Genomic DNA, 22,833 nt, shown 5'->3' with positions numbered 1-22,833 from the left:
TGGAAAGAGGATTATTGCATTCATTGTTAAATTCTACATGTTTTTACGATATATATATTGAATAATAATAACGCTCAAGTTACAGTTTTAAGTGTATTCTCATGTCTTTACCTTAAACACTTAATAAAATAGAAAATATGTAAACTCAAGAGAAAAAAAATATACAAATAATATCAAGGCAGCAGTTATTCCTCTATTATCCCCTTCGAATTTGGATGCTTTTTATTTAATATTCAAATTTATTAAACTTTTTTATGCTCAAATTTAGTAGCCGCTTACGCACAGTTCCGCAGCTCCAATCTAGAGCGATGTTTTCTGCAAACAGAGCAAATAAAAACTCGTGCTGTATTTAATGTACTCCGTTTCTAGTAGCTGCGGAGCAGATTGAAGATCGCTCCTGAAAAAATCTGGTGCCTGGGAACCTCTGCACTAAAGGACATTCCATCAACGATGTTCGGGTTTATTTCTCACTTTTATGGCCACAGTGGAATTACTGGACATTCTAGTGGAAGATGCACTTTGCCTTGTACACACAGCAAAACGCTGGAAGAGAGGGAGACATGCTAGTGCACTCGAGTCTCCGCCGGACTTCGCACAGTTACCGGATTATTTCTCTCTAATGTGCGTTCACTGTGCAACAAACTGGATGAACTTATACTGAACTTTATTGCTTTATCCAAAACTTAATCACATGTGGATTGATTCGCTAACGTAAGCCAATTTGTACACAACTGAATCGCAATTCAAATAGTTTATTCTAAAAGTTTATTTTTGGAATACAGGTACTTCTCACTTAACCTACCTGTTTAACGACTGTTCGGACTCACAACCTGCTTTCCTACCAGTTGGTATTGCGTGCTGCATACAATACGGCGGCGTGCGCGCTACATGTGCGCTGTCTCTGCGTCAAGCATCTCATCGCCCATCACCGTTCTCAGTCTCAGTTTCATTCCCGGAGTCGGTCATTCACGGTCACTAGCATTCACAATCGCTACGCCCCCCTTACTGTGAAATAACATGGGTCCTCCCTTATCGACCAATTCGCTTAATGACCTGGTCCGAGGAACGGAACTTGGTCGTTAAGTGAGGAGTACGTATGCAAACGTGCGTAGTCAAACGTATGCAGCCTACAGGAGGCAGGTTGCGAACGACTTACAAGAGACGATGCTTGGACTTAAAATACTTTGGATGTCTCAAAGCGCCACGCTCCTCAAACTAATGAAGTCGCTCCAACATTCTTCTACTTCCGGTAAAATTGCAACCTTTTTTCCACTAATTGTTCTAAATGTACCTCGATATTGATCAAACCCAAATAAAAGAAGTCCGAAAGGTTCCGGTTCCAATGAGACCCCTCGCGCTGTGTACTGCGATTGCCATGTTTCAGATACTTTTAGATGGAAAAAATGCCAAAAAGATTAAAAATAATAAAATCCCTTTGTCAGGATAAATCAGCATGGATTTTAAGTGCAAAAATAAAGGTGAATAAAAAAGAAAAATTAAATTTCTCGTTTGAAATGAACAAACTTCTGAATTGACGCAAACGGCGTGACCCAGTCTCTATTGAATACTGCGGTGGTTAGAGAAAAACTCTGGCGGTAGATGATGAAAATGGGCTGCCTGTGTCCTAACTCATGTGTCGGACAACCAACTTAGGGCTGGATCTGTTTACATCTATATAGGGATATGCCCACCTTTGGGAGAATATCTTCTTCGTTACTGCCTTCACATACAGTACACAAAGGAAAAAATTAAAAAATAAAATAATTGTGGATTATCTTGAAATGACATCTGAGAAATAATATTCCCTCAAGGTCTGTTCAGTCCCTTTCATGAATAACATTGTAGAGCATCTAATGAAATGAGATAGATGGCCAAGCCAGGAGAATTCATAGCATATCAATCAAAAACATGTTTTTCCTTACTTTATGTAATGTTATGTAGTGCCCCCGTTTCCATTCCAAAATACCCATTGAGTGAAATAAAGTGGTCAATTAATTGTGTTCTTACACTGCTCTCCCTAGAGTGACCCCTCCCCAGGCCACAAACTGTTTGTTGGAGAGAATGGGGGGTACATTGGCAGCCACTTCGGGGGCTAAGATGCTGCCAGAGTGGGCAGTGGCTTCCGGAATCACCTCTCCTTTTAGGGACACCTCGTACTGGGGGCCAGACGGGAGCACCAGGATGGTAAGAAGGCTGCAGGGAGAGTGGGAAAGGGTTACGATTTTGACCTCAACATGTATGATCAAGTACCAACGTATCTTTCTGCTGCAAGGATATTTTGTCAAAGAAAAATGCATATAGATGGCCTATCTAGTATAAGGGCATCAACTATTTGTGAGAATAACATTGTGCATGATTCTCTCTCTCCCTCCCTTCATCTGTGGGATGTGTTCCAGCACAACCCACAGATGGTTGATCGGACCCTAACCCCAGCCATCCACATGATGGAGAAGAAAACGTGATTCATCAGACCAGGCCATCTTCTTCCATTACTCCATGGTTCAGTTCTGATGCTCAAATGTCCATTGTAGGCGCTTTCAGCAGTTGACAGGGGTCAGCATGGGCACTCTGACCAGTGTGCAACTAAGCAGCACTATACATAGCAAGCTGTGATGCACTATGTGTTCTGACACATTTCTATCATAGCCAGCATTCGTTTTTTCAGCAATTTGTGCTACAGAAGCTCTTCTGTGGGATCGGACCAGATGGGCAAGCCTTCACTCACCAAACGGAGTGGGGACACATGGTAAATGCAATTCGGTTGACAGAGGACGGGTCACTTACGATCAACACCAAGATTAGTCGACTGGACCCTAGTCCTATTTAAACTATGAGAATATAGAGAAAAGAAAAAGCGAGTGCGTACCCCTCTCTGGATTTCATGCCACCCTGTGCACTGAATGAGACCTCGATGGCTTGCTCCTCTCCAGCTCTCAGATATAGCTGATCAGGCTGGACTGAGAAGCAGTTGTCAGCATCACTGCTCTAAAGAAAGAAAAAAAAAGAAAAATAAATTTTAAAAAGTGAATAGAGACAAAAAAACAAGAACAAACAAAAAGAAAAAAACAGAAAGGTGGGAGAAGGAACAAGAGAAGAATGGCGAGAAGCCAAAATGGAGATAAACATATCAACATGTCTTCCAGTGGCGAGTCACGCATTCCGTACCAAAACGTCACAGATGATTATCCAAATGGCAAAACTTGTAAGAAAAGCAAAGGTCAGAATTACCTTCAGCTTCAACTGCACGTCTATGTTGCCGGCATTCTTTAAAGGCAGATTCTGCCGAGTGGATTTACCCAGTGGAGTGGAGAGGCTGACAGTCTAGACAATGTAACAAAACAAAAAGTAAAAACCGGGGCAGATAAGTTACCCTCATTTAGCAAAAGTCTAAGTGTGAAAATCCAAGTGCAATTCGAAGTCTACTGAGATTCTTCAAGTCAAGCAGTCGCTTTTTTTTGTGTCAGTGTGCATTTCAATAACAGGATAAAACAGAGAGAAACTTACTGTACAAAATGCACAGGGATAATATTTATTGAGCATAAGTATAAATAACGGGAATCATAAATACATTTTTATATCAGACCTGTCAATCTTGGGAAAATATTTTGAGTACCACAAAAGTGTAACAGGGAGTGCCCGTGGCGTTGGAAGTAATTTAGCTGCAGTAACTCAATCAGTTTTTACACCGTAGCTGTCTTGTAATGAGGCTGATCACAATGTAACTACGGCAAACTATGTACGGTATACAAATGAATCTCATAAATGATTATACCACCTGAAATGCAACATCTCATAAAACATGTTTACCAACTAGGGATGCACTGATTGCAGTTTTCTTGGGCGCTTCAATTTCAGATATATATATTTTTTTATTTGATTTTGGCGGAATCTGATTTTCATTCGATTGCATGTTAATAAAACATTGACTATTAAATATGTTTTACATTGCCGTCGAATCATTTTGAGTTCATATCCGTGATTGGAGCAACCAAATTCTCTTATCATTTGGTCTTATTCTGTATATCTGCTGTACATCAATGAAAAAATACAGCGCGTAATCTGATCACGCTCAAGTGATAGGACAGCTGCACATACTGACTACCGCTGCAATATTCAGTTACCACAAGAATAGTGAGATTGCTGATTTTGACACTGTTTACTATTGTTCATTATTCTCTATGGAACACTTATAGAACATGGATGGGTCACAGAGTTCCAGTAAAATGGAATATGGGACTGTCCCCAAGTTTCAGTACAATGCAACCTTTGCAACCTCTCACTTAGGAAATTTCCATGGTAGTAATATGTTGCGTCCTCCTAAAAAGTAGGACACAACATATAACTAACATGGAAATGTTAGTTATATAAAACACATAAACACACTGGTTTGGTGCACCAGGCGCGGGCACCCCATCACTGGCGTGCAAATCATCTGTACCGTCGGAGAGGAAGACAGGTGCGCAAAATGCGCTCCGATCACTCCCTCTCCACCCTATTACCGCAGCCATTTAAAATGACATTTGACATTTCTTTTCTGTTGGATACTTTTCTCATGATAGATGGGAATTTGAATGAAGATGAGATTTTGCTATTAAAAAGCAGTGCATTGAGCTATAGCAATTCTATGATTTTTTGTTTCTGTTCTCAATTAACAAGCTGCTACGGTTCTCCTTTTCCTTTGCAATGAGTCCGTTTTAAAACAAACAACCCTGTTTACATGACATTCTAAATTAAAACATAGAAACAACAAAAATAGAAAAAATATATATTAATTATGCGGACCGTCTGATATTTCTAGGGGGCCAGATTGGGGGCCGCGCACACCAGAGTGGGAACCGCTTGGATATACAAAGATCAGCCACATTAAAACCACTGACAGGTGAAATAAATAACATTGCTAATCTCGTTCTGATGGTGTCTGTCAAGGGGTGGCATATATTAGGCAGCAAGTGAGCAGTAAGTTCTTAAAAGTTGTGTTGAAAGCAGGAAAAATTGGCAAGTGTAAGGATCAAAGTGACTTTGACAAGGTCCAAATTGTGATGGCTAGACAACTGGGTCAGAGCATCTCCAAAACAGCAAGTCTTGTGGGATGTTCCCGGTATGCAGTAGTTTGTACCTACCAAAAGTGGTCCAAGGAAGCACAACCGGTGAACCGGCGACAGGTTCATGGGCACCTATGGGCTCATTGATGCGCATGAGGAGGGCATGCGTCGACGTGAGTTATTTGAGTTTATCAAGCACTTAAAACACAAGCACTTTTAGTCAAAAAATTTTAACATTGAGATTATCACGATTTCTTGTTGAGTGTGCTGTCATTTTAATAAAGAAAAACATTTATCTGTACCTTTGCGCCTGTTTACAATAATTTACATAATGTGTTAAGAATTTAGCAATGTGTATGGGAACTGACGAAAGGTAATGCTCAAAATGTAAACTGCTCAAAAAATGTAAGGGAACACAATCATTACAATGTAACTCCAAGTCAATCACACTTCTGGGATATCAACCTGTCCAGTTAGGAAGCAACACTGATTGTGAATCCATTTAACCTGCTGTTGTGAAAATGGAATAGACAACAGGTGGAAATGAGAGGCAATGAGCAAGACAACCCCTATAAAGGAATGGTTCTGCAGGTGGTGGCCACAGACCATTTCCCTGTCCTCATCTTTTCTAGCTGATTTTTGGTCACTCTTGCCAGTGCCCTCACCACTAGAGGTAACATGAGGCGGTGTCTGCAACCCACCCTCAGGTAGTGTAGCTCATCCACGATGGCACATCAATGCGCACTGTGGCAAGAAGGTTTGCTGTGTCTCCCAGCACAGTGTCAAGAGCATGAAGGAGATACCAGGAGACAGGCCAGTACACCAGGAGACATGGAGAGGGCCGTGGAGGACAACAACCCAGCAGCAGGACCGCTATCTGCTCCTTTGTGCAAGGAGGAACAGGAGTAGCACTGCCAGAGCACTACAAAATTATCTTCAGCAGGCCACTAAGGTGCATGTTTCTGCGCAAACTGTCTCAACGCATTCCACTATGTAATGAATAAAGATTTTCAACTGGAATATTTCATTCATCGAGATCTAGGATGTGTTGTTTATGTGTTCCCTTTTATTTTTTTGAGAGTGTATTATTGCGGTACCAAAAGGCACTGAAAATCTTTTGGATGCACCTGAATCATAAGCACCTAAATGAAAAAGTTAGGCGCACCAGTGCCACCAATGTAAAAAGTTATTCTGGAGCCCTGCCGTCACTGATTGAAGCGGCCATTCAGTAATTTTGGTCCACAAAATAAGATGTTATGATCATGACATATATAATATGCAATGCCATAGGACTGGAGTTGTAGTTCTATTTGTGCAGCGGCCCACTGAAATGAATCACCGGATGAGGATTAAAAACTACACAGATACGTTCTTTGGCTTGCCTGTTGCTTGTGGTTTAAAACCATAAAGATTCCCATATAAGGGATTTTGTATTATTTTTCGCTACAAGCTCTTCCATGATTGCATTCGCTGAAAATGCTTGTTCCACCAGAGGGTCCCATCCCCTGCGCGCGCCTGACACCATTGACGTCGCATTGATTGCTTTGGCTGTTGCTGCCATACCTCAAAGTCGTTGCTATATTGGAACGGGCAAGACTGGCCTGTATACAAGTAAAGCTTTATGGATAAAAATAACTAATGTTTACATATCTTAACAGATTTAAATGAGTTTTTATATTTTGAAATTCAAGGGTTTGTGATCTACATGGAGTAGAAAAAAGTTTTTTTTTCTACTGCACGTGGAAAAGGGGGAAAAAAAAAAAAAAGCTCTGGTATCGGAACCAATGAATCGGAACTGAAAAGAGTCGGTGCATCTCACACACACACACACAGAGAGAGAGATCGGTGAGGTTAATCTGCCCGCTACAAGAAAACAAAAACTGAGAATATTCAAGATATTTATTCTGCAGAATAAAGAGAAAGATTCAGTACTGCTCCAAAGCAGTCTTCTGATCAGTCTAATCTTATTTCTGATCAAGAGGGCTTTATACAACAACAGAGGGTGTGGCTTTGGTCAGAAGTCATTTACAAGTCTGTGTCCCTCAACTGTCTCCCTGGATGCCAACCTCAAACAGTAAATTCACAGGAACTTGTAAATGACCTGGGAGACGCGGACAATCCCTGACAATGCACCTCCAGGATCCCTGTTGTTATTCTTCATCTCCTTACAAGGTAAACAGGGCCAAATGTGATCTGGTTCTTCCATGTTAGAATTGACATGGTAGAAATGATTGACATAGTCAGAAATGTGTAAATTCAATTATATGTTCATGACCAAGGTCATTGTTAAATGTGGTGTTGTACTGAACTACATTATATTGAAAGATGTTGGTCATCGGGTCACTAACCCAAGGTTGGGAAATGCTGCCCTAACCCCACATGAAGGGGATACACAGACAGGCTCTAAGGGATACTGTTGGCACTGTGCTCCGGTGGGTTCTCCCAAGTAGGGCCTGTGTGCAGTTTGTATGTTCTCCCTGTGCTCACATGGGGTTTCCTCCATCTAACATCCACAGACCCCCACCAAAAACACGCACACATCATCGCCGGCCAAGCGATGGACATATGGAACCAGGTCCCTGGGCGCGTCATTGAATGCTGCCCACTGCTCCTGGCTACCCCCCCCGGAGGAAGGACAAGCCAGGATGGGTCAAATGTAGAGCACACATTTCACGGGCCAACATCCAAAGCATATGTGTGTGTGCGTATGCGTTGTAGTGGCGTGTTGTGTGACAATTAAAGATTCTTCTCCTTCTTATTCCTTCAGAAATACCTGCAGGTCCCTTGGTGCATGGACCCTAGCTGTCCCAGCCCGGCCTCTTAGAGTGATGCTCTGGATTACATGACATGGACCTGGAGAGTCTACTTCGATGTCAATCCGAGCAATGTACTCATCAGCCGGGCCCAGCTCTCCTGACAATCAGAATCAAAACAGGACATTTGTGATTAGCATGGCATTCATGATTTGTTGTGAAGCATGAACAATTTCAATGAGTTTCTTAACCAACAACCGTGTACATTTATAGCTACGAATCCAGTTGCTAACATATGCTCACTTATGACAAGTCTAAATTGCAATGGGCAACTTACAGATTCCAGTCAAGCTAATCAGGTTAAGAAAATACCATAGGGATGAGTCACAACGTATATCATTATATGCTGATGACATCTTGTTCTCTGCCAAACCCTCAATATTCTCTAAACTTTCCTACTCCAGATGATAAATGTATTTATCCCTCTCACTTTACAAAGAAAGTAAAGTAAAGATTGATTGTAAAGATTGATAAACTACCAAATCTCCAGAAACTGGTTCCGTAGAAAGCATTTCTCAATGGTAATGGTCCTAAAAATGTTTAAATATGTTGTAGCGGTGATGCCTAGTAAGCTTAAAGTTTATACAATTTATCAACCTATTCTAGCTAAACCAAAAGTGGTATTACAAGACGGAAAACACTCTAAATGTGATCAGATAGGATTAGAATTGTAGTCCCTTCCCATTAGGGCCCCAAAATATATATTTTCCAAGATTCAAAGTCTTATCCAGTATATTTAGCAGGGTAGCTCTCCCAAGTATTAGATCAAGTTGGTATATCTTAAACACCAAGCAGGGATTCTGACCCTGCCTCAACAGAAATCGGATGATTTGGCCTCTCCGTTAAGTGCGATTAAACAGTGATAAATGTGCTGTAAGAACAGCGAGGGAGGAAGAGCAATCGATAATTTCTTAACTCTGAACTGCTCTGAGAAAAGGCATTTGGCCCATAATATCCAAAAAATTAGATCTCCCAATATAACATTGCAGTTCTTTCCGGAAGATTGCCATCTCTACCAGTGGTATTTAATGGTGGAACATATAAGTCATGGTAGTCATAATGAAGCCATTGTGGAATTTCAGGATCTCTTGTTATTGTTATTTAAGGAACTATAGTGTACGTAAACTATCCCATTCTCAGACTCTACGAACCACGTGCTCCCTAAATTACGCATTTTGACTAATATCCAAGTCATTCCGAGAAGCTCTGGCCCTGGGAAGCTTAACATGCCCTTATAATTCGAGAGCATGAGGCATGAAATGTTGCAGCTTAAAATTCTACATTGAGTTTACCATATCCTGACAGTTACTGATTTAACGCTGTTAGACAAAGTACACAGAGAAGCATTAATGTATTAGAATCAGAAGGAGGCCATTTCACATAGGCTCAGAACTTTCCAACTACTGGGATATTAGCTGCATGAATACAATTACAGAGTTCTCCTCATCTGTGTCTGTTGGACCAAACTAGGCAACCTGTTTCGACAGACCTTCTTGTAAGATAACCTTCATAGAAGCACAAAAAAAAAAAAAAAAAATAATAATAATAATAATAATCCTATATTGCTGTAACCTATCACTGACCCTCCAAAGGTTTGTGGAATTATGGAGTCTTATTCCTCTTCCTTCCTTTGTACTGAGAAATTAAAAGCACACCGAGGACATTCACACTTAAATGGACATAATATTTTGAATGAGTTTAGTGTGTGAAATGGTAGGACTGCCAGGAATTGGTCATTTGTACTGCTGTTTTTGAAATTTAAGAGTCCATGTCCTTTTAAATGTAACCGCAGATGAAACTGAAACCTAAGCTATATAAAAGTGGCTTTTACCATGAAACTAGTCCCCTCCCCCCAAGTTTTATTTAAGTTACTTTTGTGTCTGTTATTATCTATGTGGAAACGGCAGTGGCTAGGAAGTATAGAAGGGTGGATGTTGGTGTGGTTTCACATTTAATGTGCAATAATTGGGGAAACTCAAAAAGGTTTACCTGAGGGGGCGTACATCTGAGGGGCCCTGAAGTGAACCCAAACTATGAAGTTCTCTGGATTCTAGAAGGGAAAAACAGAAACACCAGAAGTCAATAGCACAACTTTTTGCTTTGGTCTCTCTGTGGAGGAGGGTCAAGCAACTCAATTTAAATCTTCCAGAACAATAATTAATAACATTATCTTCATATCCATGAGCTAAGGAATTAAGAATCAAAATGAACGGAATGAAGTTAATAACGGGGGAGTCTACCATATTCTTGACCATAGCGTAAAATTCTATTTAACTAAGGTTCTGAGGTGCAAGTTCTCTTCGCAGACTTTATAAAAAACAAAACAAACAAAAAAGAACTATACCCAGTCACGTAATAACATCGTTGTCGTTCTCTGCGTCGGTGTAAGAGAACTGACTATCAAAGCGGAAAATGAAGTCCAGTATGCGCTGCTTACACTGACTTAGATCTATCGCACTGGTCAAATTAAGGTCTGCGATATGATTTAGATCAGGGGTGCTCAATACGTCGATCGCGATCTACCAGTCGATCGCAAAGGTAGTATTGGTAGATCGCATGACATTAAAAAAATAGACGTCAGCCTATCATCCATCCTGTCACTTGAGGGCAGCCAGTCAGATGACATCTGAATTTTTCTGACACTTAGGTCACTGCGCATGCGTAAACAATGGCGCTAAGTGCAGCAAAACTAACAAACTAGTCAGCGAGTTACCTCCAATTTTAAGCCCTCGGTTTTTTCTCTTAAACCTAAGAAAGGGTATAAAAATGAGTGGGGGAGCTGGACCAAGTAAGAAGACAAAAACTTATCACTTTCATACGGAATGTGAGGAGGACTTTTTTTTCCACGATGACATCTTCGAAGTGCGTTTGTCTCGTCTGCCAGTCTACCATCGCAATACCAAAGAAGGGAAATGTGGAGCGGCATTTTTGGACTGTTCATGGAAAATACGACACCGACTTCCCGCTGAAAAGCCAGCTGAGAAAGGTGAAGGAACTAAAATCCCAGTTGTCCGGACAGCAGTCATTTTTCACACAAACTTCAAAAGCGAAAGCCGCCACCGAAGCATCGTTCCGGGTGAGTCACGTCATCGTTAATAACAAGAAGTCCTTCCAAGACAGAGGTATGGTAATAGAGGAATTTGTTGAAGCAGCTGACTCATTGTTCCGAGACTTTAAAAATAAGGCAGAAATATTTACTTCGATCAAAGCTCTCCAGCTGTCAAGAAGTCCAGTTACATGGCGCTGTGAAGCCATGGCTGAGGATTTAACCCAGCAACTTTGGAAGGACATCGGAGATTGCAAGTGTTTCTCACTGCAGTTGGACGAATCTACAGACGTGAGTGACACAGCCCAGTTGTGCATTTTCATTCGTATGGTGTTAAGTGATATCACTAAAAAAGAAGCGCTATTAACAGTACTGCCACTGGATCCTTGGCTTGTTTACAGAAGTGAGGCCAGCATTTCTTCTTTGATGGTATACATTGGTACACGCCCCCTCCACAATGATGTGAAATGTGATTGATCAGCGTTGTTCAGCGCTGTAGCAGCTCTGTAAGTGAACTGTGTTTCCACTTGTAATCTAACGGGAATATTTAACTCCGCGGTTTAACATTTTTCTACTATTTATAAATCAAACCCTGTTTTGATAATACGCTGAGATAAAAAAAACAAAGGAACACGAATATATAAAAATCTCATTTTCCTTCTAGAAAGGGTTTTATCAACTTATTTGGCTGCTCCTGGCGATTTTAGAAATGCGCGAGATAGCGGGTTTTGCTGTGGTGGGTCCCATATTTCTCTCAAATTTGCGTTCACTGTGCAACAAACTGGATTAACACCTTTAGAACGTTTGTTTTTTTCCCCAAAATTATATTCGAATTTCGTTCCCACAGCCCTCATGCCAGGTGGGAGGGTGCAGTGTGCGCTGAGGGATGCAGCGCAGTGGCGCTCCGTGAAGCCGATGACAGCTCCCGGTTCGGAGCCGCAGTCTACTTCATGGAGGACCCCACACCCCCTTGCGCACACTACATTTGTTCACCAGAGGATCATGACTGCCCTTATATGCCGACCATGTCGGACAAGATTATTCACAAAAATACGGGGAGAATCGCAAACCTGATTTTGATTTCCAAGTTTGAAATTGTACTCTCGATCGATTTTCAATTTCGAATTGTGACACGCCTAGTATAACTGCATAATAATCTTAATTACTCAAAATATAAGGCGATCAAAAATGGCAACCATATTTTCAATTTCGGCAACAAAAAGCTGATGCCTGGTTGCCAGCCAGCAACCACTTTTAAAAGATAGTGTTGAGCCCTGTTCTGCTATGACATGAGAACCACAGTTATTAATAGTAAAGTAACAGTGACGGAGAAAGCTGCGGCCCAGGATTTGGCAATGCTCACCTCTCCACAGGTGGCATGCATTACATGGTTCATCACAGACGGAGAGGACAATTGGGTCATGTGACCCACATGGAGGGACCCTTCAGCTGTTGTGGCAACGGGGTTCTTGGAGAACGCAAAACATCTCCAGGCTGTGGCATTCTGCAGGGATAAAGGGATGTAGAAGTTTTCAAATATTTGGTGTTGGGTTTTTCGTGAAAAAATGGTATAGTAATGCAAGTGCACTGTCCTAATATGGACCAAAATCCAATTCCAAATATAGATCAACAAACCAGGCTCATGGTCTTTAAAAATAATTTCATACGTACAAACAATGTATAATATCTGTGCGTGTATAACTAAGAAGTCTAAAAAGTTGTGTTTTCACTTACCGCACTTATAACCAGGCGGATAGGCACCGTGGCATTTGTTCTGTTGAAAAGTTTGAGGGGAAGAGATTTGGCACTCCCACCGGATAAATCTCCGAAGTCCAGGCAGCTCGATTTTCCAGCATCAACCTGGGAATCAAAATGTATCATTTCATGTTATTCTTGCATTGGGTATTTCTATTTGGGAATTTTTCAAAAAATAAAAAGTACAATACACTGTATTACAAAAGTCAGGAAAGATGTTTTGAAATTTCTGTTTTTGTAAGTCGGCCCTTACTCATTTCACCTTGAATAAACAAGGTGAAATGAGTATGATTAACAAATTTAAAAAAGGGCTGAATAAGCCAATCAAATTGATCTCAAAAGGAAGTGGAGACTCCTACCTCCACCGCTGGACTCTGGGCTATGGCCACCAGTAGTACTCTTTTGGCAAAGACCTCGGCCCTGGCGGCCACCTCGGACTCGGCTGAGGTGGGCCAGGAGGACACACTGAGGACACACTGGTAGACACCAGCCTGCGGAGGAATGAATAACACCTTCTGCTCCTCTGTGCTCTTCGGGCCAATGATGGTCTTGTTCTTCATGATCAGCCACTGGTAGGGCAAGGTCTCCACCTGCGGAGTAGGCGGGGTGGTTCAAGTTTATGCTTTAATTTCTGTTAGACAGGAGAGTTAAATGTATAATCTGTAAAACAGATACACGTGAGCCTTTACCCCTTTCACAATCATAAGTGAGTGGCTGGTATTCAACATGATCGCGGCTGGTATTCATGAATACCTGCCTATCAATTCCGCCCCTTGCCAATAGTGAACTATGAAAATGAATGTTATAAAAGTCATAAGTGCAAAAGGAGATAATTTTACTGTATCATAGAAATACAAAGTTTGCAAGAGAACAGCTATAGAACATATTAGCTTTGATATGGAAATGTTGGGTGTGTAGGAAGTGACAATCTGTTTAGATTAATTTTTAGTTAATTTGACCCGGCTCAATACAACTGTATGACTTGTGGGATAATTGTGATTTGAGGTCATGACACACGCCACGGATTGAAACAGTGGAGGTGTACACACAGTATATTAAGAAGTGCACGTACTGTATACATCCAAAAGGAATTGACAGACAATTTGAGAACCACTAGCTTAGGATAATAATGTTGTGTATCATAAATTGTGACAAAATAAAATGGTCAAAATGTGTTTTAGTGATTCAACAAGGCAGTTCTTTTGGTAGTTTAACTTATTTGATATTTTTAAAGCTGCTTGCCTTCTCTCCGTCAATGGCCAGGCTGGTGACAACGATGGAAACCTGCTGCCATCTCTCAGAAGGGTTGAAGAGGCTGAGGGAGGCCTGAGAGGCGATGCCAACACAGCAGCCATGGGGGAAACGCAGCTCATTGGGTACTGTCACTTGCCCTAGAGAGAGGCAGACTATGTGAGCTGGAAGTGGGACTTTGTAGCTCACCTCCCCCTGCAGGGTGGAGGTGAGCTACACTACACAGAGAGTGAAATGAACAACCACAGTGCTTTAGATAAAAAAATAAAAAATAATGGCCTCTGTAGAATGCGCCATTCCTACCTTGAAGGTCATCCAGACCTCCAGCCATCCAGGGCTCCACAGTGTGCTGACTGAAAGGTTTGCCCGTCCCCATTATGCCCAGTTCCAGTCTGTTCTGGTGGGGTCTGAGGACCTGGTGGTAGTCTGTAGTCCCAGAAACCCCCAGAGGACCAGCAATGCTGTGGAGCTGCCTCGTTGTGGGGTCACCTTGGGATGGTATGCAGATTTTAAAGAGATGAAAAGAATAAATGTATGAGTATATAAACTACATTAAAAAAGGTTATGTGAAGAATAGATGTAATTTTGCCTCACTTTACAAAAAAATGCTCAATCACTTGTTACAGTACAATATTTTCGCCTTTCAACTTATCAAAATGTAATAAGGCCCATATTTTATAATAAACATCTTGAACACAAAATGCATTAAGTTTTGCTGCATTTTGTAATAATCCACGACATAATTCAGTGGTTATTGCGTACTGCGGCATAGTAAATTTTGACACTTGATAGATAAGCTGACAGCAATTTTGATGTGTCATTACATAATGGATTTAATTAGTACATATTCAACATAAAATATTGTAACCCCCACAAAAACCACCACACCACAACTACGGAATAGTCCAATACAAAATGTATAGCGTTCAAGATCTTAATTACAAAATGCAGTGTTATTACATAGTGTGTTGATACATGCTTTTTTTTCCCCCCTTTAATAATCAAAATATTGCCCAGTCCAAGTCTGACCGCACCTCCGAATATGCAGATCATGGTTATTAATGTGTAGTCTTACAAAGGTGTTAAATTGTTATCAAATTATATCGTGGAAAATCTTAAAAGAAAGTACCAAGCAAGGGCATTCCCGATGGGGCCACACCGTAGAGACCATTTGCTGCTACTCTCATGTAAGGCACCGGATTTAGCGGAGCTTCAGGTCCCAAGTACTGCGGAGCAAGCTGGTGGTTGAAGGGAGGGCGTCCCGCAAGGAGAGACTGAATCCCTGCGTTGTGGGGTGGGTTGACCAGGCCGCCTCCCTGTGGCTTAACGCTCGAGACTGGCATATAGCGCAGCTCCTCTGAGGAGTATGAAGCCGGCATGTCAAGTCCCCCCCCGTGGTAAGCCTGGGTCGAGATGGAGCCCACAGCTCCCCATTGTTGGTAGTTATGAGTGACAGCGGTGCCACCCTGCTGCTGGATGTTCAGATTACTAGAGTAGCCAGAGTCCACTTTGGCGAGCTGCCGCGCACCAGAATCAGAGTAGTGATTGTTGTGACCGCACCCTGCTGGTGCGCCAGCGTTGCTGCCCTCACCCCAGTGGTAGCTGCATTCGCTCTTGCTGCGGGTGCAGCCGAGGGCCGAGGAACTTTGGCTTTTACCCTGATGAGGCGGGAGTTGATCTAGACTTTTAGACTGTTGGGACTGGAGCTGGTCGAGGCTCTTGGAAGGACAGTTGAGCTCCTGGTTCGGCTCTATGGGCAGAGTTGGACTCGCTCTGATGATGGTGGTGCTCAGCGCCATGGTGAAGTCATTCTACGGACAAAACAAAATCAACATGATATTACTGCAATGTTTGAGGTGCATTCGGGATGGTATGGTTGTCTAGAGTGGTGCCACAATTGAAAGGTATCGTGAAACACCTCAATAACAACTCTTCAAAGTCTCTGTGTAAACCAGTGGTCTCAAACTCAAATGACCTTGGGGGCACTGGCCAGGTTGTCCTCTTCTATGTGGGCCGTGTTTAATTAAAAGGAAAAACGGCCTGTTTTTTGCTTTCCTCACACACATTAGAGAATTGCCTTGTAATCCTGTTTGAAATAGCCCTCTTATGATCTATTTAATTGTGTTTTATATTTTGAAAACATTAAGTACATTTGTGTGGCTTAATTAACGATTGTGATTTGAAAAAAATATTTGTGGACCAGAATTATCAAACACCATGTAGCGGGCCACATTAAATTGTCTCACAGGCCGAATGTGGCCTCAGGGCCTGTAGTTTGAGAGCCCTGATGTAAACAATAATAACATATAGCATATTAGCATATTTTCAACTGCAGAACCCTATTTATCCATACTGCACTTAGTCATACGAAGCGGACATTTTTTCCCCCACCTATGTGGCAAACACAAACTAATATGCCTGCTCTGAAACTCATATTTAAAAAGAGTGTCTTTCTGACAAAGCCTCATATACATTTTTTTTTCTATGAATGAATCCTTTTGTGAGTATATTTACTCACAGTAGGATTCATACTAGGGCTGAACGATTAATTGAATTCAAACCAATATCGCAATTTAATAGAACGCAATTTTCGCAACTTTGTTATGTCACAGAATCTAACCAATAGGGCTGTCCAATGCCGGCTCTTCCGAAAGGCGAGATAGGCAGCCAACTGGTACAGTATCCCGGGGGGGCGATCTGTGCCGCCCTCCGAAGATGCGATGGGGTGCCCGCAATCGGCACGCCACAACAGTGTATTTTTATTTTACTCCTTATGGAGCGAAACAAGTGCATATAGAATCATGTGTACACTTTCCCCATGACCTCCATGCTGCCCCCGGTGAGAGCTGGTGCTCCTACCTGGGTCGCAGTGCGCTGTGCCAGGCATGTGCTGCTGGCAGAGCCCGGAACACCTATAGAGTCCGGACAGAGCCTGTTCCAGAACACTGGCCCTTTTTGTATTTACCCCCCCCCCCCAATGAGCTAATAAATAAAGCTGAATAAAGCATTCCCATAGCACACGGAGCACCGCTCCATGTGCTCAGGGACAGCAATTGTCTTGTAATTGCGAACAATTACAAGGCTTGAAGTTAAATCAATCAGTTAATATTTTACTGTGATTGAAGGTTTTTCTTTTTACAATTCAATAGTTAAAGATATGTTCATATTAATTCATGCATCAATATTCATTGCATTTCATCATATCGTAGGCCTGGTTGACAGGAAAGAGCAGTTTATATGTTGTATCCAATGCTGTGTTGGTCATACTAGAAAGATTTATTGCTTGTGTTTAGTGAATAATACAGAAGATAAAGGACTTAAAAATAATTCCATACAAAATCACAATATTGGACTAAAACACAAATAGAAAAATTTCCCAAATCATTACACCCTAATCCATACTCTGCTTTTCTGCAACCGAAAGTTTAATTGCTCACTGGGTCTGTTGGTTATGCATCCACAGGATATAGTGTTTACGGTTGAGATTGAAGACCGAGATTTCGAAAGTTTTCAAAGATATGGAGTCCCAGGCCATACCACATCGGTTTGATTCCATGTTGCAGTACCTTTTTCCTCTCTGGTGTCGGAATGACCGTACGGTCATTGATGGAGATGTATGTGAGCCTGCTGGGGCTGGGGCTGGAGCAGGTGGACTGTGGAGAGAGCTCACAGCCGGGGCTTCTGTCCGCCACAGCGCCGTTGGAGGAAGGGGGAGATGTCGTGCTGGGGGAGAAAACACAACACAGGCAGCGAGGTGCTAATGTCTGTGGTCCATCAAGTGTGCTCATTTGGCAGCAGAACCAGAGACTAAATATTCAACATTAAAAGATAGGTTCACCCAGGTTCACACAGATTGGGTTTTCCCCCAGCCTAGGCATTATTTGAACAATCTTTGGATGTTATATTGAAAAATATCCCAATAGCCTAGGCAAGCAAGCAAGGCTTTATACAGTACGTAACATATTTAATGTGAATTAAATACACAACACTTGAAACAGGAAGTTTCGCCACTTATTACTGGCAACCTACCTTTGCCAACGTATTGGATGTACTTCAGCAATTGAAAAAAATGTTAAATCAAATGTCATATTATTCTCGAAAACATGTTCAAAAAGCATGTGACGATAATGCAGGTGTTCAGCGAGGTTGTGCTATGAACATTTAGAAATTAAGTCAACCAGCATTTGGACAAAGACCTTGGTTAACAAAATAGTGAAACCTATCCTTTAACTGGCGTTTCTGCTTCATTTGTAAATGAATAAATGACAGGAAAAACAATGATCCAAAACCAGTTTGGCCTAAATATCGGGGTATGGAAAATAGTAGAGCGATGGTCTGAAACATGAAAACCATTGTTAGACAAGCAGAGATTGTGAGAATCGTGCTTCTACCTGTCAGCGCTAGGGAAGGAAGTTTGACTGGGAGAGGAGTGGATGAGAGGCGACGTGGAGGGTCTGAAGTTACAAGGGCTCTCCCCCGTTTCGACCACAGAGGGCTCAGAGGAGGAGTGAGAAGCTGTTGAAGGAAGAGAAAAATAACTTTATCTAGGGATACGCCAGTATTGTTTTGTTCAGTATTATGATAAAAATACTGACATTTGTCACAGCGGTGGCGAGATTACAGATTTTGAAAAAGTTATTCCCATTAACTGATTGATAAAACATTGTACCTACCAAACATGAGATTTGCAGTATGCTGAGGGCTTTGGCAGGCGAAACCAGCATGTGGCGACGGAGAAACCACGGAACTCCTTGGCTCAGTGCTCTTCTCTTGAATGTCACTGCCCTGCTCAGGCTGCAGCTGGCCCAACTTCCTCAGCTTCTGGCAGGGGGGGGAGGAGGCTTTGGGGCAGGGCAGACCTGATCGCACTTTCCTCAGGCCCGGGGAAGTTTTCTGACTGCCAGGAGACACTGCACGACTGTTCTGGCCCTTTTGCGAAGCTGAGGAAGCTTTGATGTTGGACACCTGCAGACGCACGGTTCCGAGAGCGACTCTGTGTGCGTTTGAGGCACCTCTTGGGGAGGCCTCGGCCTTTGGCTTCCCCTTGTTAGCTGGAGGGCTGTGACATTCAGCAGTTGTGGCAGCTGCTTTGCCATCCGCAGATGGTTTGAGTGTGTAAGAGGGTCCAAAGCCCGTGGACCTCCTGGCTGAGCTGGACAATGGCTTTGGAATACAGCTTGCCTTGGGCCGAGGAATAGAGCTTCTAGTTGAATTTGAAGAGAATGTCACAGCTTCTCCTCGTCCATTTCCGTCCCCATTTTGGAGATCCGACTTCTGCCGTACATAATTTCCCTGTGGTTGAGAAGAGTCCCCGTGCACCTCGGCAGGATGTCCATCCAGGGAATTCCAGCCGGTCAGGTTGAAAGTGCTGTGTGCAACCGAAGAGTCGCTGTTGGGGCTACTGCCAGAAACGTCAGCCTGCCTCAGGTACTTCTCCATGTCGAACTGCAGCGTATCGTGAAGGGCACTTTGGTCCACCTGAGCTGGCTTGGTCTGGATAGAGACAATATCTAGACTGATCACTGGGTGAGTTTTGGAGTCGGAAAGGTTACACTTTTTCAGTGCGGAACACTTCAAATACAAGAACTTGTGTCGACCCAAGGGTTTCCTGCCATTGGAGATTTCACTTGACTCATTTGATGATTTCAACTCACTCAACTATTTCAGGGTCAAACACTTTATAGGGCCACTGTAGATTAGGGCTGGTTTAAAAAAAAATTAAAAAATAAAAATAAAAAGGGATACTCGTGATAGAATTAAATTCCATTGTTTAAATATGTGAATCAATCTGAAAATTCTAATATCAATATTTTTGTTTGGAAGTCATAAATCCATTACATCCATGAAAATTAAACACAACCATACAATGAAAAATAGAATTTGTTCTGTGAAATACGTTTTGTAAAGCACGTCAGATGGCATACTGAAGTTCTTATTATCTATGGAATACAGATAATATCTCAATGTAGAACTGTATCATATGAATATCATATATATTTGTGCTCTCTCCATCCCTCCCACCCTCCAAGTATTATTTATATGTTTGACTGCAAAGACAAATGTGGCAACTGCGTAAATAAACACCCATCAACAACTGTTTTTTGTTCTCCCTGCCTCCTGGTTCATCTCTGCCCTGCAACAGACAGTCTTGTCACAATATTGGATCAAAATGGAATCAAATCCTGAGATCCTGCCCAATACTCAGCCCTACTGTAGATTAATGAATCAAAAAATGTTCCAATTCAGTAGATCAAACACCTGCACAACCACAACTTACATATTCAACTGGCGTAGGTTCCTCTGGGGCACCAGAGGCGGTTTCAGCAGGTCTGGCATTTGCAAGGTGGCTCTTGGCCTTTCTTCTTTTGGACAGTTCTATGATCATGACAGCCAGCTGGGAGGGATCGGTGCTGATGGACGCATCTGCGATGGCTGAGGCGATGGTGCTAATACTTAGCATTAGGTCAGTGCTGGTGTTGTTGAGGGAGATGAGGCTCTGGTTAGTAATATCTGACACAGCACCAGGAGATCCAGAGTTGAAAGGTAATCCAGCGGCGATAGATGGATCCTTAAAAAAAACAAAAAAAAATAAAAACACAAATGAATAAACAATTTAATCTATCTAAATGAATTAATTTATTTTAGTCTCAGTGTGCCTCAACCACGAACATATGCATGGAGATGTTCATACTTTGTGTGCAGAAAAGCTGGATAGGCAAAATCACCAGCCCGATATGCTTGTTTTGTGTAATAAGCAAAAAACTACGCCTGGATTTCTGCAAACACAAAAGATCCTGCTACTGCTCAAAGATAAGACAAGAGGAGGAGACAACTCATGGAATCACTGAAAAATTGATAGAAAAGATATAAAATATACTGATGTAGAAGTAATTGCATCAGAGGCTGGAGCCAGAAAATGTGTCCTTTTAAGTGGCGTCTCCCATGAAGTGACTAGTGCAGGTACAGTGACTGGTGTACACATACTTTATCTAATAGAATGTAAATAACAATAATTCATGATAGAAGTAGGGCTTCACTTGCCAATGGAAACCGGATCAGCCATTGATCACTCTCAATAACTGGTGTTGGCGATCTCTGAAGATCTATGTATCTCTAAAACTAGGGCCACATTATGTAGTATTCAAGGCTGATTTGGCAACGATTTGAGCTCGGTGTAGAAAGACTTGCGCTGTAGAATCATAGCTGTCATCGATATGTGTTTGTAAGTGAAAGATTGAAATCTCCTTCAATGTGATCTCAATAGGCCAGGTCGTGATTCAATCGAACATGTTTGATTTTGTCAGGGCTAGTCTTTCCAAAATCCCTTGGTGTGTGCGCATCAAAGCCTCAAATCGCAACGACAATTTTCATTGTTATGTCGCCACCTGGACTGGACAGAGGCAGACAGAGCTACTTGTTCCACAAGATCAGAAAGTTCTCTGATGACCATGCCCAGGGAATCACCTGCCTAGCACCACCAGGCAGAAGAGGCAGTCCCAAAGAGGCTCTCAGAGTGTAGCTAGGGTCGGGTTGGGGTTAGCCCACATAATTCCAAGAACATTGAATATATTTGGTGTACCCACATTTATATATTAAATGACACACTGAGGTTGATATACAATGACTAATATTATTGACAGACTGTACAATTTGTTGAGTTATCCGCACTTTTAAACTCCTAAATAATTCCACTTTTATAAAACATGTACATTCTTACTGTTCAATAAAAGCCTTTTTAAAAACAAAAGATGTGTGTTGATGGCGCTGTTTCACATTCCCTCAAAATACAACAACAATGCAGAGATTGCCCCATTTAGCAGGGTGTCAAGTGGCCATGTGGCAAGTAGCCATGCGGCTTTGTTGGCTCTCCAAACCATTTGCATGAGCTGGCTGAATGAAGGCAAGTTTGGGGAAAACTTTGAGGGTGATTCTCTCAGAAACAATTTGCCGCACCTTGTCATGAACAAGCCATAGCTTCAAAAATATTTGCTTGATTCAAAGTGACATCTTGTTTTGAAGCTCTGATTCTTCACTTTCAAATGACGTGGAAAATAAGTCAAAAGCCACCAAAAGTACTTCAAGTCTGCGGTGGGTCACATAAGTTAGCCAACTACAAAGCAATCAGTGTTAATTAATGGTCCTGGGAGGCTCAACACACAGAGAGAGAGAGAGAGAGAGAGAGAGAGACGAAATAATCGATATGCTTGTTTGTACCTCCTTTTCATGAGGTTCTGGATCAGTGTCACCTTTAGGAGACAACCTGCTCCCTGGAGCTTCAAGAGTTCTGTCTAGGTCCTCTGCAAAGAGGAAAAAAAAAAAGATAGAACGTCAATGTTATACAAGTCTCTCATGGTTTGTGTGGGGACGGATAACAGTGATAACAGCACAAACCTGTGTTCAGCGTTTGATCCGCTTCATTCAGCTCCACGGTGATGTTGAGAAGTGAGCTGTCTTGGGACGAGAAGTCTGAAGGACGGATCAGTGCAAAGGGTTCCCTCTTCTCTGGAGAGGTGATGACATAGCCAAAGGACGGCTAAGGGAGCAGAGATGGCACTTAGATTTCACTGTCCACAGATTTATGAAATACATGTTTTTGTTCCAATTCAAGACATTTTAAATAGTACTGACCCGTTTAATGGCTTCTGTGTCATGCCCGTTCCCCAGGGAGCCGAGGGCCTCGGAGCGTTGCTGGAAGAACTCCCCTAAGGAGAGGCGCAAGTAGCTACGGTTCCCCTGTTCAAACTCAGAGGAGACCTGCGAAGCCCTCATCAAGATGTGGCCACTGACCGGGGGTTTCCAGGAGGCCTCGCCAAGACTGGGACCGCTGGTCGCTTCAATTTGCTCCTCCTGAGCATAGAAGAGAAAATTCCATAGGAAAGGCCTATAAAATAAATCAATTTGATACCAAAGCCCTTACAATAGTCAT

General features: G+C 42.2%; 1 protein-coding gene across 3 annotated transcripts in view; it reads right to left on the bottom strand.

Moving 5' to 3' along the window:
* Positions 1–22,833, bottom strand: part of cep192 (centrosomal protein 192) — a 76,348-nt gene that overhangs the window by 28,623 nt on the left and 24,892 nt on the right. For 2 of the 3 annotated variants that reach the window (XM_080005075.1, XM_080005076.1), the window contains exons 10-27: positions 22,536–22,754; positions 22,299–22,440; positions 22,122–22,204; positions 20,185–20,475; positions 18,581–19,400; positions 18,299–18,422; positions 17,474–17,630; positions 15,037–15,718; positions 14,211–14,396; positions 13,899–14,047; positions 13,016–13,246; positions 12,636–12,761; positions 12,265–12,405; positions 9,845–9,905; positions 7,816–7,955; positions 3,229–3,321; positions 2,867–2,985; positions 2,008–2,193 (exon numbers count right to left, since the gene is read on the bottom strand). In XM_080005075.1, coding sequence (XP_079861201.1) covers positions 2,008–2,193; positions 2,867–2,985; positions 3,229–3,321; positions 7,816–7,955; positions 9,845–9,905; positions 12,265–12,405; positions 12,636–12,761; positions 13,016–13,246; positions 13,899–14,047; positions 14,211–14,396; positions 15,037–15,718; positions 17,474–17,630; positions 18,299–18,422; positions 18,581–19,400; positions 20,185–20,475; positions 22,122–22,204; positions 22,299–22,440; positions 22,536–22,754 — 3,950 coding nt within the window. The remainder of the gene's footprint in view (positions 1–2,007; positions 2,194–2,866; positions 2,986–3,228; positions 3,322–7,815; positions 7,956–9,844; positions 9,906–12,264; positions 12,406–12,635; positions 12,762–13,015; positions 13,247–13,898; positions 14,048–14,210; positions 14,397–15,036; positions 15,719–17,473; positions 17,631–18,298; positions 18,423–18,580; positions 19,401–20,184; positions 20,476–22,121; positions 22,205–22,298; positions 22,441–22,535; positions 22,755–22,833) is intronic. The other variant, XM_080005077.1, reaches the window with a different exon arrangement.

Source organism: Zeus faber, assembly GCF_960531495.2.
Source record: "Zeus faber genome assembly, chromosome: 8".
Taxonomy (NCBI): Eukaryota; Metazoa; Chordata; class Actinopteri; order Zeiformes; family Zeidae; genus Zeus; species Zeus faber.
The sequence above is the reverse complement of the archived record's forward strand: the minus strand, read 5'-3'. Positions and strand labels throughout refer to the sequence as shown.